The following is an 18,502-nucleotide window of genomic DNA, read 5'->3' as shown; positions in this document are numbered from 1 at the left end:
CCTTAAAAAACACTTTTTTTTTTTTTGCTTTGTGCTTGGGTTTTCATTCTCTCCTTCCTCCTCTTTGTGTTAAGAAAGCTGGAGAGCAGAAATGGCCTGTAAATCGCATTCATGCTGAGCTCAGGCTAGGTAGGCTGGTTAAAGGTCACACTTGGACTATATATAGCTTCTTTTAGGAAAGGAGGTTGTGAGGAGGGGGGAGGTAGGGCAGAATATTGCGTGTGATTTGGGTTGTGGGTGGGGGACACACAAGGATTGTGTGTGCTTTCCCTCCGATTTTCCCCACCCCTGTTTTCCCATCACAGCAGATCCAAACAGCTCAGGTTTGGAACTGAATCAGTTTAATAGTCCCAGGGGAAAGGAACCTTGAAGGGTGATTATCACCATTATAAAATATTAACTTTTTGAACAGCCAGATGGCTTCCCAGGCTGAGTGTTTCTGAAGGGTCTGGCTGTGCTGCCACAGCCATGCAGCTGGTATTGAGTGGTGTGGCTTTGCCATTTTGCTTGGCCTCCCCCCCCCCCCACGTGGAGCCACTGGTGGCATTTCAACTCTGGGCTCCACCTGACTGACGCATTGGCTATGGGGCTTTCAGCATCCCCGAAATCCTGCTCTACATTTTGTACTGTTAACTCTTTGAAGAAATTGAATTTTAAACCTCACGTTCTGTTTAAGAAAGGGAGGAAAGGAATGGTCACCTTCAGGAAGGCAAAGTAAAGTAAAGCTGGAAGAGGAGGAGGACACAAGCTTAGTATTTGATCCTATGGGCCAAATAGGGTGTACTTTTTTGGGAGGGGGGAGGGAGTAGGATTTGAGTCTGATTTGGTTTGCACATAGAGTTGCCGTTGAAAGCACAGCTCTGGTGGGTGCCTGGGATAAAGCTTAGTCAGTAGAGCATTAGACTCTTAATATCAGGGTCATGGGTTTGAGCCCCACATTGGGCAAAAGATGCCTGCATTCCATGGCTCAGAAATGGGGAAATTGTTTTGTTGTGCCTCTAAGCAACATAGGTTTCCTTCCCTGCACTTTATCCCTTCATTCTTAGTCAGAATTTGTTTAGGAGCAGCCTAGTAGTTGGTATCCTCCCAACCTAGCAGTTTGAAAGCATGTCAAAGTGCAAGTAGATAAATAGGCACCACTCTGGCGGGAAGGTAAACGGCATTTCCATGCGCTGCTCTGGTTCGCCAGAAGCAGCTTAGTCATGCTGGCCACATGACCTGGAAGCTGTACGCCGGCTGCCTTGGCCAATAAAGCGAGATGAGCGCCGCAACCCCAGAGTCATTGGCAACTGGACTTAATGGTCAGGGGTCCCTTTACCTTTAGTAGTTGGTATACTGTAGAGGGAAGTGAAGGGCAAATAGAGCTCGCCAGCCTGGGAAGGTAGCTCATCTTGGAGAAGGAAAGCTCTGATCTTAAACCTCCACTGTCTTGTGGGATATCTTCAGGAAAAGTAAAGGCTAAGGAGTAAACCCTGCATAAATCTGGAGTGCAGTCACTAAGGATGGTGCCTTGTATGCCTCCTTCCGGCAACTCCTACAGCTAAGCGTATTGCTCTGCTTTCCTTTGGACCACATCAGTGAGGCTGGGGTGTGTGTGCGTCTTGTCATCTGGGCAGCTTGGGACCTCCATATACACTGCCCAGGCTTACACCCTGGGGACATCACTTCAGTGCTGCTAATGCAGCAGTTTGTCTTCACCCCCAGAGGTGCAGTCCATTGTCTCTCGAGACAGACAGATGCCAACAGCGGTATGGAAGAATTCCTGTTCTAGAAGATGCCTCCTGTAGGTACCCAGTCTGCATATATTAGGGGGCAATGTGCATAAAGATGAATAGATTGGTGAAAATAATATACAAAAGGCTTTATATTAGAGGAAATTGCTTGCAAAATTGTGTCCATTGGTCAAAATTGCATACAAAGATGTGTTCATTGGGAGAAATTCACACTAAAACAGTGAATAATTTTAATGTTTAAAAACCCACCACAAAACTGTAAGTTGCTGCAAAATGTGAGGAATTGAATTTAAGATTGGAAAAACAAGATGCTGAAATATCCTTACATCCCTACCCACTTCTGTTTTAGGGCATACATAGTTCATGCAGGTCATGCATATTGGGCACCATTGCTGTACTGTGAAAACTAAGAATGCTTCCTACAAAGTGCTCAAATTTTATCTGCCTTTGCCTGTTGCAGAGGAAGATATTTGGGGGCAGGGGTGCCAACTTGAATAAAATATTGGGTGGGGGGGAAGTAAGCCTTGCCCTGCATAATCAATCACATGACACTGTTTACACACACCATTTCAATGGCAATACCCATCAACCTTGGGGGTCCTGGACCCCTCAAATATTTTATTGGAGTGCTGAGGCCCCCCGCCCCTAGGAATTGGCTCCTATGTTTGGTGGTTTGTAAGCTGCCTTTCAGGCAGGAACTGAAAACCTCCAGATTTTGATTGACATCAACCAATATGCTCAGTGATCAAGAATCTCAACAGAAGAACTCCTGATTGAACCCTGGTACATAGTTCAAACAAATTATGGGATCAGTTACTGTCATCTCATTTTGACGATGTGTTTGGGAAGATCCTAAACCGGTTGGCTTTTTTAAAATAGAGATATGTGAGAAGCTGGTGGCAGCTTTGCCTCTGTCTCAGTTTAAAGCCCATGTTGTTCTTCCTGCATGTGGAACTGCTCAAAGCAACACTTAAAATATATACACCCCTGAGCAATTAGCAGCGGGGGAAGTGGCTCATGAAGTAGAGGAAGCAGGCAGGGGAGATTGACAAATCCAGACTATGAAATCTTTTTGAACAATTGGGTAAATACTCATATGTCAGCATGGTAACCAGCTCCCTGTCTCCAGAGCAGTCTGTCATGTGGCTAGACATTTGCAAAGATATTAACCCTACATAAAAAGTGTGCCAGTGGGTAATTATGGAAATTAACTTGCAATTAGATAATGTCACTCATACACTTTGCTCTCCACACAGTGTGGATAAGCCTTGGAGAGCTGTTCTGCAACAAAGGTGGGGTCTCCCTGCTCAGAGCTCTAAAGCAGGTGGATCTGACTTTAGTCCCAAGCTGCTTCTGTGACCTGGGCAAGGTGTCCATTGTTTTTGTGGAAACTGAGGCAGAGATCTCTCTGCTATGGGTGTTCTAGCAATCAGTCCAGGGAAAGGTTTCCCAGCCTCTTCTGAAATACTAGGCACACACTTTCATCCCTGCGACTTGGAAGTTTGAATAGAGCAAGCAGTGTGTTTCCAGCCAAGGGTTCCCCAAGCAGAGAATGCTGAGCCATCACCTTACATCACAAGTTCCATGCTTTGCCTCCCATACTGTTCAAAAATCCAAATCCAGGGAGGCAAGAGTGTATCAAGGCTCAAAAATACCTTGTGAGTTGTTATCTCTCCTTGACCTCGTTCTGCACGTGGTTCATGATGACCTGGTAGATTAGTGGAAATTATTTTTCTGGTTGCTTAAGGTAAATTAAACTAAGCTAAATTTGTTAAATACATACGAAATGCTACTTTTCTGGGCAGGATTTGTCACAAGCAGGCCACATAGATGGAAACTGAAGATGGCACAATGCGCTCCCCTGGTTAAGAGGGCAACTGTTTTTCTGTCGAGGGCCATATTCACTCAGGAATAATCTGTTTGGGGCCACATACCACTGGTGCTTGGGGCCAGACATCCTGCCCAAGGTGGGTGGGATCACTTGTTTATATCCATGTCCCTCCCTCCCTCCCTTCGTCTTCCTCCCCAGCCAGGGGAGGGGCAGGTCATTCTTGCCGGAGGTCTGAACTACTCACTTGCAGAGGTCTTTTGATATCAGGTGGAGGTCTGCATGTGGCCCACTCCTGCTTTAAGGCATTCTGCTCCCCCTCTAGACACAATTAAAATAGGGCTGCACTCCTCCTCCTCCCCACTTAATTTGCACTTGGCCACAGATGTGTTGCCAAAAATAGAGGAAACACAACAACAAAAATGAGGACACATATTTGCATATGCTAATTTTATTTGTTTAGATGCAGATTTGGAAATAGTTACTATAATTTAAATAGAAGTACATCTCACCAAAGTGAGGAAGACTGACCAATTGACCTGTGTGCTCTGCTCAGTCTGCTGTCCGGATCCCTAATGGTGGATGGGCAACTTCAATCTTCCTCTGTCCCTTTAAACCAGACTTGTATGGAATGGCCCTTCAGTCAGAGAGAATGCCTTGAGGTGGAAGACTGACAGCCCTCCAGAGAGTAGGCTGTCCCCTGTAAAGTAAGACACATACTCACCCTAAGTTTATTGCTTCTAGACACTGGGCTGTGTTCAGTTGTGTCCCTTGCACTGATGCAAAACTCTTTCATCCATCAGAGCCTTCCATTAGCCAAATTGGGAGGGAAGCAATATTTGACCAACCCATCTTCCCCTGTAGTCCCTGTGTCACTTCCCAAGGTGTTTGGCAGTTTTCTTCAACTCCCTGGATCAGACTTCAGGTGTTTGAGAGAGAGAGGAAGGAGCAGGGATTGCTTGAAGCAGTGGGGAGGGAGAATCAGCAAAAAATTGGAATGTTCTGTTAGATAAAAGGGCTTCCTGTTAGTATGAGACCTGTTCAAGTTCTTGTTCAGGCTTTAAAACTGGTTGACATGGGTGGAGTTGGAGAAGGCCTCGTTTTTCCCACTGAGTAGTTCTGAAAGACAAGCACTTTACACATGGGGGTAAATATACCGAAGAAATGGGACAACCTTCCCCTTTCATTTTAATCAGGAGAGATTTATTCAGTTAGCATACCACATTCTGGGATTAAGTAATGATAGGGTTTGGTGAAGCACAGAGCGTATGAATCTTGCTTGTCTTGAATTTTGCATTCGTGTTCTTCCTTTATACCTAACTGGAGATGTAATCCTCTTATTCTATTCCCTGCATTTCATTCCCTGTTAATGTCTTCTGCAATGGTAGCCAATGTAATTCTCTCCAGATGTTGTGGACTACAGTGCCCACCATCAATGACAGTAAGCTATCCTCACTGGAAGTTGTAGTCCACACATCTGGGTGGCACCACCTTGGCTATGTCTGGTCTGCTGGGTGTTTTTTTTAAATGTGCATCGTGGAAGAACGTTTGAGCACAGCAGTGGACATGGCTGACAACTGGTAATGGAGCTGCAGGATGGGAAGGAGACATTGGTACAATTGGGCATGGATCTCCATTCATATCCTGGGTGAGCTTCCTCAGATTCTGTGAGCAAGGAACTTTCCCAAAGAATTGTGTCTGGTGCCTACATTGCAGTTTTTCCTGTACCAGGTTATGGCATTTCTATTTTCTAAAAATAAAAAAAAATATCCTACCAGTAGCACCTTAGACACCAACTAAGTTTGTTATTGGTATGAGCTTTTGTGTGCATGCACACTTCTTCAGATACTTCAGATTCTTCAGATATTTTCTCAGGCATTTTAATTTTTGTGAAGTCTTGGCCTGGTATACAGTTTTAGCTGTGCCTAATGTTATTGTCAATATGATGGCTTTATTGTGTATTTTATATTCATATAGTCTTTTTTATTATGTTAGTGAACCTGGAATCTATTGGGTGGAGGGTGGTATACAAATATTTCAAGTGGATAAAATAAATAGCTCCCACTGAAGTGGTAAGCCTGTGTCTCAGCTGTACTGCTTTAGGCTGCAAGTGGAGGCTCGCTTTGGATGCATGAGGAATTCAATTTTTGACGATTCCTATAAGGGACACAGGTGGCACTGTGGTCGAAACCTCTGAGCCTAGGGCTTGGCAATCAGAAGGTCGGTGGTTCGAATCCCCGCGACTGGGTGAGCTCCTGTTGTTCAGTCCCAGCTCCTGCCCACCTAGCAGTTCGATAGCACGTCAAAGTACAAGTAGATAAATAGGTACTGCTCTGGCAGGAAGGTAAACGGTGTTTCTGTTCACTGCTCTGGTTCACCAGAAGCGGCTTAGTCATGCTGGCCACATGACCCGGAAGCTGTCGGCAGATAAATGCTGTTTCCCTCGGCCTATAGAGCAAGATGAGCGCCGCAACCCCAGAGTCGTCCGCGACTAGACCTAATGGTCAGGGGTACCTTTACCTTTACCTATAAGGAATTGCCTGGTCCACACCTCTCAGGCTAAAATGTGGATTGGAATTCAGCTATTTACAAGTTTTTGCATTTCTACAAAAGCAAAAATGGCAATTTAACTTTACCAGAGTACTGATTTAAACAAGTATATTTTGAGAGAATACACACATTAAAATACATATTTAAATATGTACATTGAAGGATGTTGTTGTTGTTGTTATTATTATTGCAGATTAATGTGGGAAGGCGGTGAATTTTGTAAAAGATGTACAACTATCACAGAGCAGAAATAGCCAGATACATGCCCTTAACTGTGGTTGGGGACTTGCCTGTTTGAATGCTTCCCAGAAACAGCAGATTGTGTGAGCTGTCATGTGCCGTCTGAAGGGCTACATTTTAGATGCAGATTCGGCACCTCTGAGAGAGCGAGGACATAAGAAGTTCCAGAACATGACACCTGACATGATGGTTTGCCAGAATTGCTGCTTCTTGATCATGCTCAAAAGACAGGACTCTCCCTTCCTGGGAAAGTTGGGTGGTTGCTGACAATGGATGTCTTTCACTGTATGACTGAGTACCTTGTTTTGTCCAGTTCTAGTCACCGAATCCGGCAAATGCAATCTCCCTGCAAAAGAAGCAACTAGTAACTTTCTTTAAGTAGATCTGTTCTGGTTAGCGTGTTCACTGCACTCTCCTAAATGCTGTGTGCCCGGGAAACCTTGCTATGGCATCTATTACTTATTTAGTTCATTTATATCCCACCTTTTTATCCAAGGAGCTCAAGGTGGTGTACGTGGTTCTCCCCCTCATCATTTAATCCCCATAACAACCCTGTGAGGTAGTGAGAGGCAGTGACTAGCCCAAGGTCTCCCTGTGAGCTTCATTGCTGAGTAGGGATTTGAAGCCTGCTCTCCCAGGTCCTAGCCAAACATTCTGACCACTATACCATGTTGGATCATACCATCAAGTTGGATGGGAACATGAATATACCAGCCATCTATGATTCAGATTATTGTGCTCCAAAAACAGAAAAGAAGTGTGCTGTAATAAAATGCCTGCTTTTGAGGGATCCAGGGATGTGCGGTCATTTCAAGGCCTTGCACATCAGAACAGTGCAAGCCAAGATTTATACATTGTGGAATATGGTATTATTGATTGTACATACATTAGCCAATACTGCCTAGAGTCTATGCACACTGTAACTGAAGGCTTATCCACACGCCTGCTTCTGCCGTGCCTAGAAAGCATGGCTCCAAGGGGTTTTCCACTTGACCCACACTTTCTAGATGTGAGGGTGAGTGGTTTCTCCCTTGCCCCCTTGTTGGTTTTAAAAGTAGCGATGCCATTGAAATACGGAACCACCTGGTTTGTAAGGCTTGCTTCCATTGCAAAGTGAGCTTAATTTCTCCCCAAAATTCTTATGCCACTTGGATTATTACTGGAACCAGTGTTGCCTCTCCAGCATTTAGAATGATGCCATAGCAGCATTCTAAGAGTCAGGGAGCATGAGAGACATGAGAGACATGACATGTATCCTTGGCTTGGAGATAGGCACACTGAAAAGTACATGACCCATGGCCTTTTTTTTACACCTGTAAGGAATGCTCACATGTCTGTTGCCACCAGATTCTTTGGTGTTTTACGGTCAGCAGTTAATTCCTCTCAGATGAAGCTGGAAATGGAGTTTCTGGATCCTGAAATGGACACCTGCCAGTGCTTTTTTAGTGTTTGGTACCAAAGGCTTGTGATGAAACTTTTTACATCCCTATACTAAGGCCAAAACTTCCTTTTCCATCTGTGCATACTGGCACTCTTTTTCTGTAAGGGATCAAAATCATGTGCCACTCATTGTATTCTTGTTCCAGTTCCCTCCTTTATTGCATCAGTGGACAATTTAGATTTTCTTTTATTATCAAAATATTTAAGAACAGAAGTTGTTTGGGTTAATTGCACCAGCTTTTCAAAGTTCTTTTCCAAATTTTCATTCGCTGTCCACTATCCAGTATCACCAGAAACAGGAAATAACAGTTACCCTTTCAACTAAATATCTAGTTTTTTGAACTTTAAACTTGCCTTTCTGCTTAAGTCAGCTTTGCACTTGCAGCTGTAGCCCATTCTAGTGCTGGATATATTCCCCCATCTTTTGATGTGCATTTATCTATTTTTTTACCTAAATGAATGTATCAGCAATACATTTGTATTTTCCATGCCTTCAACTATTTAGTGTGGGTAAAGGCTGGGGATCAGTGGTAGAGCATCCACTTTACCTGCAGGTGGTCCTGGCTTTCAATACCTGGCATCTGCAGGTAGAGCTGGGGAAGTCCCCTACCTGAAAGTTTCCAGACAGTCCTGAGAGAGGTATACCAGTGGTGTTCCACCAGCATAAGGCAGCTTCTATGTCCCTATACTATCTCATAAAAGAGACAAATGAACTGAGCTGAACCCCAAAGGAAGCTTACAAGGTTTGTTTTTTATTTTAATATATTAAAAGTGCATACAAGTGATTTCTGTCTATCATGTGGAAGTTAACAAAATCTATATTGTTGATAAATATTGGGTTCCAACAGCGTCAACAAATTACTTACCTGCCTCATGTTCAGCTCCAACAGTTAACTTTCCCTTTTAATATATTTGCTGAATTCCTTTGGATCTAGACGAAATCATAAGCCCCCATTATGTGAATACCGATACTTTTGAAAATTATTTTCAAAGATACCAAATGGTCAAGTTCTTCATTTAAAGTCTAGCTGAATCATTTTAAATGATGAATAATAGACTGATTTTTGGAGAGCCAGTGGACCATTTGCCCATGCCCTCGGAAATATCTTGATTTTGTTGTTCGATACAGGTGCACTGTGACCTTTCTGCTGCACATTCTTATCTTCCTTCACATCATAACCTGCTGCCTACTTGTGAATTTTGCAACTTTAGATTTCTTCCAAGATAACGGCATCTCTGCCCGGGAGCTTCAGTTCTTTAGGGGCCTTCAGGTGCAAATTAACTAAGATTGTGCAAAAGAGCACAGTTTAACGATTCATTGATTCTAGAGTTTGACAGGGGCTAGTGAGAGGAGAAGAGAATTCTTCTGTTTTATCCATCGCTATCAGAGATTGTAGCAGTGAGTCATTGCAATCACCTTAGGCTACATGGAGAAAGGCACAGATTTTTGACAGAAAACTGGCTCTTTGTATCACCTGCTAGCAGAGAATTCCTCAGATAATTTGCAGCACCAGTCATCTCCACCCACTTATGATCCTGGGATACTAGGAAAGGGTAGGGGGATGAGTTCATTTCTTCCACTGAATATACATGAACCATAACTTTCTAAGGCAATGGATCCATTGTCTTTGGTTACCCCAGTCACTTTAATAGATTAGAGGTCATCCCCTTCTCTCGGACTCATCTTGCAGAAGAGATCCAAATGCTAGCAACATACCCTCCATTATGTTGAGTCCCCAAACCGGGCTGCACATCTTCCTGGCCATGCTCCTGCACAAGTCACATGACTCGTGTGAGATCATGGTACCCCAAAATGTTCTTTTGGGTGGGGGTGGCAGGGCTCTGCTCTCATGTGAAAAAATAGGATGTCCCGGCACTTGTGGGGTATGTAGCAATTGCCGTGAGCCCTTCTGCAAATGTAAGGTGTCATCTTGTGCATCCACCTAAATAAGAACATGAGAAGAGCCTGCTGGATGAGGTCAATAGCTCATAGAATCATAGAATCATAGAGTTGGAAGAGACCACAAGGGCCATCGAGTCCAACCCCCTGCCAAGCAGGAAACACCATCAGAGCACTCCTGACATATGGTTGTCAAGCCTCTGCTTAAAGACCTCCAAAGTAGGAGACTCCACCACACTCCTTGGCAGCAAATTCCACTGTTGAACAGCTCTTACTGTCAGGAAGTTCTTCCTAATGTTTAGGTGGAATCTTCTTTCTTGTAGTTTGGATCCATTGCTCCGTGTCCGCTTCTCTGGAGCAGCAGAAAACAACCTTTCTCCCTCCTCTATGTGACATCCTTTTATATATTTGAACATGGCTATCACATCACCCCTTAACCTCCTCTTCTCCAGGCTAAACATGCCCAGCTCCCTTAGCCGTTCCTCATAAGGCATCGTTTCCAGGCCTTTGACCATTTTGGTTGCCCTCCTCTGGACACGTTCCAGTTTGTCAGTGTCCTTCTTGAACTGTGGTGCAGCATGCAGTTCTCACAGTAACCACCTGTGGGAAACCATCAAGCTCGATCCACAAATCTTCATTGGCTGAGAAGCAAAATGGCCACCAATCCACTCTTAACACAGGAGGTTATGTGGCTCATCTTTTAAGCCAATTATTTACTGCTGAGGGGTGGGCAATGTAACAACCCTCTTTTGGCAAGGTTTTTGTTTCCTTACAATTTCTCTGGGCATTGTATTGCAGGATCTTTAATTTGTGTTTCAAGGCCTGATATTTCCATTTTATTTTGGGCTGAAGATGAGAGTGCTTTCAGGCATGCCATCTTTTTATTGCCCTCACCACCCCCAGATAAACTCAACCCCAGACTTTCTTGGAGAAGAGAGACTTTTTTTAAAAAAAAATGCTAGTTCAACAGCAATTGAGTTATGTCATCACTGCAAGTTCTAAGGGCCTTTGAATTGCAGGAGCATATTTCTGGCGAATGTACAATTTATTATATTTCTATTCCCATCTCATCAATAATTCCAGGCCTGGGCCTTCTCTCGCCTCTCCTGGTTATCTTCTTCTGCGCAAATCACAAGCTGGTTTTAGTATGACCACTGGGGAGCTAGGAGGAGAATGGTAAACAGAGGATGTTCCACTGTAACTTTGCAAGACCCAAGAGGGAATAAAGGTTTCTCAGTGCCTCCAGTTTTTCACCGCTTCCGTCCGTCAGAACCAAGCTGTTAGCAATTAAAAGGAATTATCTTCCCCCTGGTTTTGATTTGATTGCATTTGCGTTTATAGCAGTTTAGCTAACAAGCTGCAAGCAGACTGCCGCAGGAAGCATCTTACACTGGGCAGTGAATGTTCACATCGTTTTTTGCTTTCAGGTTGTATTGTCACACTGATTTTAATTTTTGTTTTCATTTGGCTTGTTTTAAGTGCTGGTTAAGGTGCAGTGTGGGAGCGTTACATCTTCCATTTTGGACCTAGTTTACCGTCCACAATGATATATCTCTATCTCTATGTCTCACAGCGATCCCACTCTAGCAGTTGTGCTCTAGGGATAGTGAAAGAGCTTAGCATCAACTCTGGCCTAGCCTTCTGAGAATGGCAGACAAAATGCTGATAAACCACCGCTGAGCTCTTGGAAATGTTAGGATAAGAGTGTCTACCCCAGCTGTTTTTAGTGTGATGTCTATACAGTGAACAGCTTGTGTCATCTGCTCCTCATCTCATGCCAAGAACCAGCCAGTGTAAGATTGTTCTGTATGGTAATCCAGTATTAGGATTTGAAAAGCTGGTAAATTACAGATCCTATTTTCTGCTCCTCCTCAAACCTGCCAGATACTGTACTTGTTCTGTCTTAGATCATCCACATTTTAGCCTAGCTCAGGCCCCGCTTCACTAGACCCTAGCTCTGCTGCACTTGTCTTAGAATGGGAGGGGTTGTAGCTCTGACTTGGTCCTGCATTTGATTCCTGATATCACATTCCTTAGACGAGGCATAGGAAAACTTGGCCCTCCATATGTTTTGGGACTACAACTCCCATCAACCCTAGCTAACAGGACCAGTGGTCAGGGATGATGGGAGTTGTAGTCCTAAAAACATATGGAGGGCTGAATTTGCCTATGCCTGCCTTAGACCTTGGAGAACTGCTGTCAGTCAGAGTAGACAACACTGTGCTACTAGGATGAGAAGTTGTATATTCTGGAAGTGTATACTCGACCAGACTAAGCCTCCTAGAGCAAAATATACATCAGGAGGCTTGGTTTCTCAGAATCAAGTATACATTACTTCTGGTAAATCAGCCACCATAGCTGCTAGAGGGCTGTGAAAATTTGTGTCCTGTGTCTATTTTAGACTCGTCTACCCATATGCCATCTGAAACCAAAGGGGCACTTTGGTTGGTAGATGTGAATTTTTCCCAGCTCTCCTACTCCACCAGTTGGTTTCAACTGGATTTTACCCATCTACCTCTGAATAGCATCACACAAGACTTACTGTAACAATAGATGCACAGAGACCCCCTTGTCTACAATACACTGAGTTTGGCTAGGGAGCACAAAATGCTTGGTTGACTTCTGCAGTACTAACAACTATCACAGGATTCCCCAACCTTGTGCCCACCAGGTATGGTTGGATTCTAAATGCTGTCAGCCCTAGGCCAATGATCAGGGATGAAGGGAAGGGAGGAGACACTGCTATTTAATATCTAAGGGTTTGTTCACACACCCAGCCCTAGTGTGAAGGTCATACACATCAAGGGTGAGCCTCTGGTTCACATGCCCTCCCATAGTGTGCATATTCCCTCTGATGTTAACTGCATTTATTCATGGAAACCTGCGGCTGCTTACATTTGTAGGGCAGGTCCCAGAAAGTATTAATTCTTTGTACAGTGTTGGAGGATCACAAGCTTTGGGTTCACTGCTCTACTGTACCTTAAGTGCAACCTATGCACCAGGGCAGATTCATGCAGGGAACAACAAATGAGATAACTCAAAACATGATGCCCCACTGCATGGAAACGTGATACCATTTTGCAGTGCTTTTGTTTTGGGTAAAAAATGAGGTGCTGTATTTGATGGGAAGGAACCAGAAATAGAATTATGCTACGTGTGGATCCACTATAGTCTACATTTATGAGAGCTGAACAGTCTAGTAGTCCTTAAGGAAGACTTTGTATTGTGCATGCAACACAGTGTCCAGGTGTTTGCAAGATAGGTTCTTTTCAGCCAGTAGTGTCTGTGAAACACTAGCATCTTCAGTAGTAGTAAATCACTGAAAATTTTGGATTAATCCTGTGTCCTCTCCAAAGGGAATTTAAAGCAAGAAAATAATAATAAAAAAACCACTTTCAGTGACTGAATTTCTGTCTCTGCAGTGTGCTGTCATTTTGCTCTGGAGTCTATCAAATTAAAGATTGAAGCTGGCATAGAAGTTGTATATTTGATGGGATTTACAGGGAGGATGTTTTATGGAGCTTCTAGGAGCTGTTTGGATATCCTACAGTGGAGGTCTGCAAGGCACATGTAGCATGCCTAGCAGTACCTGATTTTCTGTAAGCTTCCTGAGATTATTGGGTAGCTCATCACTTTTCACCAGGCCCTGGAAGTTCATAGAAGTGATCTTATGAACATGGTTTTTACATGGCTGGGAACATCATTTGAAGTTCATTTATGTCTTTCCTAGACAAGGTGGACTTGGCTTCTGGTATTACCAGATTGGGTTACTGTAATGTGCTCTGTGCCTTGAAAACAGTCTAGAAATTTCATTTAGCCCCAAATGTGCAACCAGACTTTTGAGGTTGGGTACTATGTGAGAATGATGACAGAGAGGGTGTTTTTCAGTAAACAGTGCAAGTAAATGTGTGTCTACTCACAAGCAAGCCCTACTGAATCTAATGAGGCTTACTCCCAGGAAGGTAGAAGTTAGTTTAGTTGAACTCAGTGGGGCTTATGCATGCATAGATTCCACCTAGACCACTGAGTGGGGAAGCAGATGCAACTTGACTAGTAAATCACTTAAACTACTCTTAAATTAGTTGAAAATATATTAAATATATTATATGAAAGTTTATTGAATATTTTTTATTAAATGTACTACTTCCTTACAGTTTAAGGGCCTCCACCGCTGCAGGGAGCCTCTTCAAGGCTGTTGTAGGGAAATGTGGTGCACCCTCTGCCACCGCAGGGAGGTATGGTGGGGCCCTCTGCCACTGTGGGGAGGTGCAGCAAGACTCTGCTGCTGCGGGGAAGCACGGCTCACCCTCCACTACTGTGGAGAGGTACGATGGGACCCTCTGCCACCACAGGGAGGCATGGCAAGGCCCTCTGCTGCTGCAGGGAGATATGGTGGGACCCTCTGCTGCCATGGAGAGGCATGGCAAGACCCTGCTTCTGTGGAGAAGTGCGGCCCACCCTCTGCTTCTGCAGGGAAGTACGCCTGGACCCTCTGCCATCGTTGAGAAGTGTGGTGCACATTCCACCACTGTGGGGAGGTGCAGCAGGTCCCCCTGATTTGTAGGGAGGCACACCCTCTGCTTCTGTAGGGTGGTATGACGAGACCCTCTGCCATCGCGGGGAGGCTCAGCAGGGCTCTCTGCCGCCACAGATATATATCATGATATATCGAGATGGTGATATATCATGATATTGAAAACCAGATATTGCCCAGCCCTAATCACTAAATGACTTAGGACTAAGATTATGGACCACTTGCTCTGATATAGGACTGGCCAATAATTAATATCAATGGCACAGCCCTTGCTTGAGGATCCAGCAAGTGAGCATTAGGCAAAGGGTCTTTTCTCTGCTGGTGCTGCATCTCTGGAATGCCCTCCCAGTAGAAATTGGTCAGGCTTCCTCTTAGTGTCTTGAAAGACACTTTTGAAGAAGCTGCTCTTTCTTCTAGTGTAACACCTAGTTTTATTTCTGCCAGTTTTTTAACGGCCTGGTTTGGACACATCACTTCAGCCATATCATGACTAGGTGTGGATTAGTGAGTTTGTGGGCACTTGCAGCCAAAATGGCTCCTACCCATGTCCTGCTGCTGTTATGTTACCCAGAGCTAAGGCATGGCTTGACTTAGCATTATATTTGAACCTTGCTTGTGATTTGCCCTGCTACAGTTGAGCTGTAGCCAAAGTTTTCTCCTGGCTTACCACTCATGATTTGTCTGTGTGATACAAACTGTGAGTCGGAGCTCAGATGTAATGCTAAGTCAAGCCATGTCTTAGCTCTCACTGGCATCACAGCAGGGGGGTGGGGGGGAAAAGCAGCTGTGATATTTGCTGTATCTGCTCAGCATTGCTTGCAAACTGGGCCAATATGTGACATCTTTTATCCCGCCTGCTGTTAGAATTTTTTAAAAAAGTGTTAATTGTTGTATTCCCCCCCTTTACTGCTTTTTAAAAAATATGGTCAGTTGTAGCTGTACTTTTTATTTATAATATATGGTTTTATTGTGTTGCATGCTGCTCTGAGTATTTTTAGTTGAAGAGTGGGCTATATATTAGTATTATTATATTAGTGGCTGAATGTGAATACAGTGGTACCTCGGTTTAAGAACAGTCCTGTTTAAGAACGATTTGGTTTACAAACTCCACAAAACCAGAAATAGTGTCCTGGTTTGAGAACTTTACCTCGGTCTAAGAATGGAATCTGAACGGTGGAAGGGCACCGGTGGCAGGAGGCCTCATTAGGGAAAGCGTGCCTCGGTTTAAGAATGGTTTCCGTTTAAGAATTGACTTCTGGAATGGATTAAGTTTGTAAACCGAGGTACCACTGTAAATAGGTTTGTTTTGGCCTGTTGCAGACAAGATGAGTGGAATTAACCCTTTTACTCTTTTCTTCCATTGTCTCTCTAGGGCCTGATTGCCAAGAAGTGAAGAATTAGGGGCTGGATCATCTTCGGTACACAATGAAGATTGACTTTGGTTTTTCTGTCCAAGGCGTCCCATGTTTGATGAGTTCACTATCTGCCATGCTTTGCTGCCATCTCCATTGCTTCTAAGAAAACACAGTTTGGAGACAGGCCATTGACTCTCCCTCCACCCTTCACTGAAGACAGCTGGGGTCAGTAACGCAAGGCCACAGCAGGAAACTTCAACCGTTGAAAACAAAACCCACCCGCCTTCTGAATCCCTCGCACCATTTCCTCTCCTTCTAGGATAAAGGCCTCTGGATCCTAAGGGATAGCTGAGATCTTTCCTTGGCAAGGAGAACTTGCCTCTCCAGTCAAGTGTTTCCTCTCTTGTGGAGTTAAACGGCTGTAGTGCCTATTGCCAGAGCCATCCTCTCTGGTGTGAGTGGCTTTAATTTTGTTTTTCTCGTAAGGGAGAAAAAAAGAAAGCTTCTTTCAAAAATGGGCTTTACCTTCCGCTCTGCCTCTTTCACCCTGAAGCTGAGCTTGGTGCTGGGCTCCTTGCTCAGCCTCTGTCTTGGACTAGAGTTCATGGGGCTCCCCAGCCAATGGGCCCGTTACCTCCGCTGGGATGCCAGCACAAGGAGTGACCTCAGCTTCCAGCTGAAGACCAACGTCTCAGCTGGGCTGCTTCTCTACTTTGACGATGGCGGTGTCTGTGACTTCCTCTGTTTGTCCCTGGTGGATGGGCGCATTCAGCTCCGGTTCAGCGTGGACTGCGCTGAGTCCACAGTTGTCACGGATAAGCAGGTCAATGACAGCAACCTGCACTTCTTGATGGTTAGCCGCAACCACCTCCGGACTGTTCTTGTGCTGGACGGGGAAGCCAAACCTGGCGAAGTGCGCCCTCAGCGCCAGTACATGAATATTGTCAGCGACCTCTTTGTGGGAGGTGTCCCGTCAGACATCCGCCCCGCTGCCTTGACCCTCGACAGTGTCCTGAGTGAGCCACCGTTTAAAGGATTTATCTTGGACCTGAAATACGGCAATTCAGAACCCCAACTCTTGGGCCACCAGGGAGTCCGCCTGGACATGGAAGGGCTATGCACAGAGAACCCTTGCGAGAATGGTGGAACTTGTTTTCTCCTGGATGGCGAGCCACAGTGCGATTGCTCAGCCACTGGATACATTGGGAAACTCTGTTCTGAAGGTAAGAGATCATTCATTCTTCTCCTGGGTTTTTGCTGTAGCCATATAGCAGTCCAGTGATCATTGGCCTCATTTATTACTGTCTGTTTTAGGATTTCCAAAGACCTAGTGCTCTTCAGAATGACATACGGGAATCCCATTGTTAGCTAGCCATATTAAACCAGAAATCAAAATAGTATAGGAACTGCCAGCATTATAACCTGAATCTGTATTCATTTTATTGCTGCACATTCACAGCTTGGTTATTAAGGATTCTCCTGTGTTCTGTGCTTTTGGCAGAATTGTAGAATTCATTACTCTTACCCACCCCACCAGGGCCTGCAACTACCACCTGCCTTTAAAAAAAATAGAAATATGGACAAATGGTTAGTTAGTAGAAAAAGAAACTCCCCTATACCTCCTCCATTTGAGATGTGCCATAATAGCTGCAGCACAGATCTCCTTTATGTGGCCAAGGGAGAATGGACAAAGTAAGTATATGGGCATTGGGACAGAGATGGCAAAGCTCGAGTGCTTTGTTGAAATTCTCCTATCTGCAGTATTTTGAATGACGCTTAGGTGTGTGCGTGCTGATTGATCTGACCAGGCTGAAGGTGATGGAACGGTTCTGGGGGGAGAGATGGATAAAATGCCAAAATATCATTGGCTTTGTTACTTCAAATGCAGTATCGAGGCTCAGTGTTTTGAGATGGGGAAGAACCTTTGGCGCACACCAATTCTGCAACCCTGTTTTTTGTCCTGTTCAAATCTTCCACTAATATAGAAGCGCTCAGAGGAAGGAAGCACTCACCACCACTATATACGCCATAACATTTAGCACAAGGAGTTCTGAAATGAGCTCAAAAACATAGGAAACCTGACAATGTATGAAACAAACATCAAGGAAATGATTTAATTGATTGTGCCCTTTTGCCTCTGTTTGTTTTTGGTATTTGAGTTGTTTGATTACTTTTGGGAAACGGTTCTCTTTCTCTCCACCCACCTCTGACTTCCTCCCTCTTCATGATTTCTGATGAAGGCTCAGCCTTACACTTACTTTGTTACGAGCTGTGACTGTGTATCTTCACTTTGGTGTTGCCGGAGGCTGTGCAAGAAGGAAGGTAAAAGAAGGGGTTCAACACTTCCCTCACCCAGAGACAAATGAAAACACATGCCACAAAAGCTATTCAGGGACCAAGAGGAAATGAAAGCCAAGTGATGAATTTCTCCTTGAGTCGTACCAGTAAGTTGCTGTCGGGTGAAATAATCCCCATTTCCTTTAGCTGGATGAAGACTCGGATCCAGATGACTTTGGCTGTTTTCTAATAATTTGCCTGCTCGTTACCTTGCCCTGCTTGTTTCAGTGCTGGAAGAAATAATTTCTTTGATTCTGATGTGCAGAAATCATATTTCTGATTTCCCTATCATCATCATCATCATCATCATCATCATCATCATCATGATTATTAATGGCTTTACTTTTCAACAGGGTGGCATCAGCATTAATCCAACTCTCGCTTTGGACCATTAACCAGTTTTTACACCATTTGCCAACCTTTGGATTTCCGCCTCCTTTTGCAGATGGTCACTGGCTTTTGCTGGGAGCTGATGAGCCCCGATCAATAGCTCCTGTTTTAATAGCTAAATGCAACGTGTACCTTTTTAAATAATGAGTTCTCTTGACAGAGTTCAGGCCATTACTTGGCTATTGATTGATACCT

At 44.3% G+C, this 18,502-nt stretch overlaps 1 protein-coding gene across 27 annotated transcripts in view; it reads left to right on the top strand.

Annotated features, from left to right (window-relative positions):
• NRXN3 (neurexin 3) overlaps positions 1–18,502 on the top strand; it is a 1,220,542-nt gene that overhangs the window by 55,347 nt on the left and 1,146,693 nt on the right. For all 27 annotated transcript variants that reach the window (XM_082232019.1, XM_082232034.1, XM_082232025.1 and 24 more), the window contains exon 2: positions 15,598–16,803. In XM_082232019.1, the coding sequence (XP_082088145.1) occupies positions 16,095–16,803 (709 nt within the window). In that variant the 5' untranslated portion in view covers positions 15,598–16,094. The remainder of the gene's footprint in view (positions 1–15,597; positions 16,804–18,502) is intronic.

The sequence above is a fragment of the Podarcis vaucheri genome, assembly GCF_965113315.1.
Source record: "Podarcis vaucheri genome assembly, chromosome: 1".
Classification (NCBI taxonomy): Eukaryota; Metazoa; Chordata; class Lepidosauria; order Squamata; family Lacertidae; genus Podarcis; species Podarcis vaucheri.
This window is presented reverse-complemented; position numbering and strand designations above follow the sequence as displayed.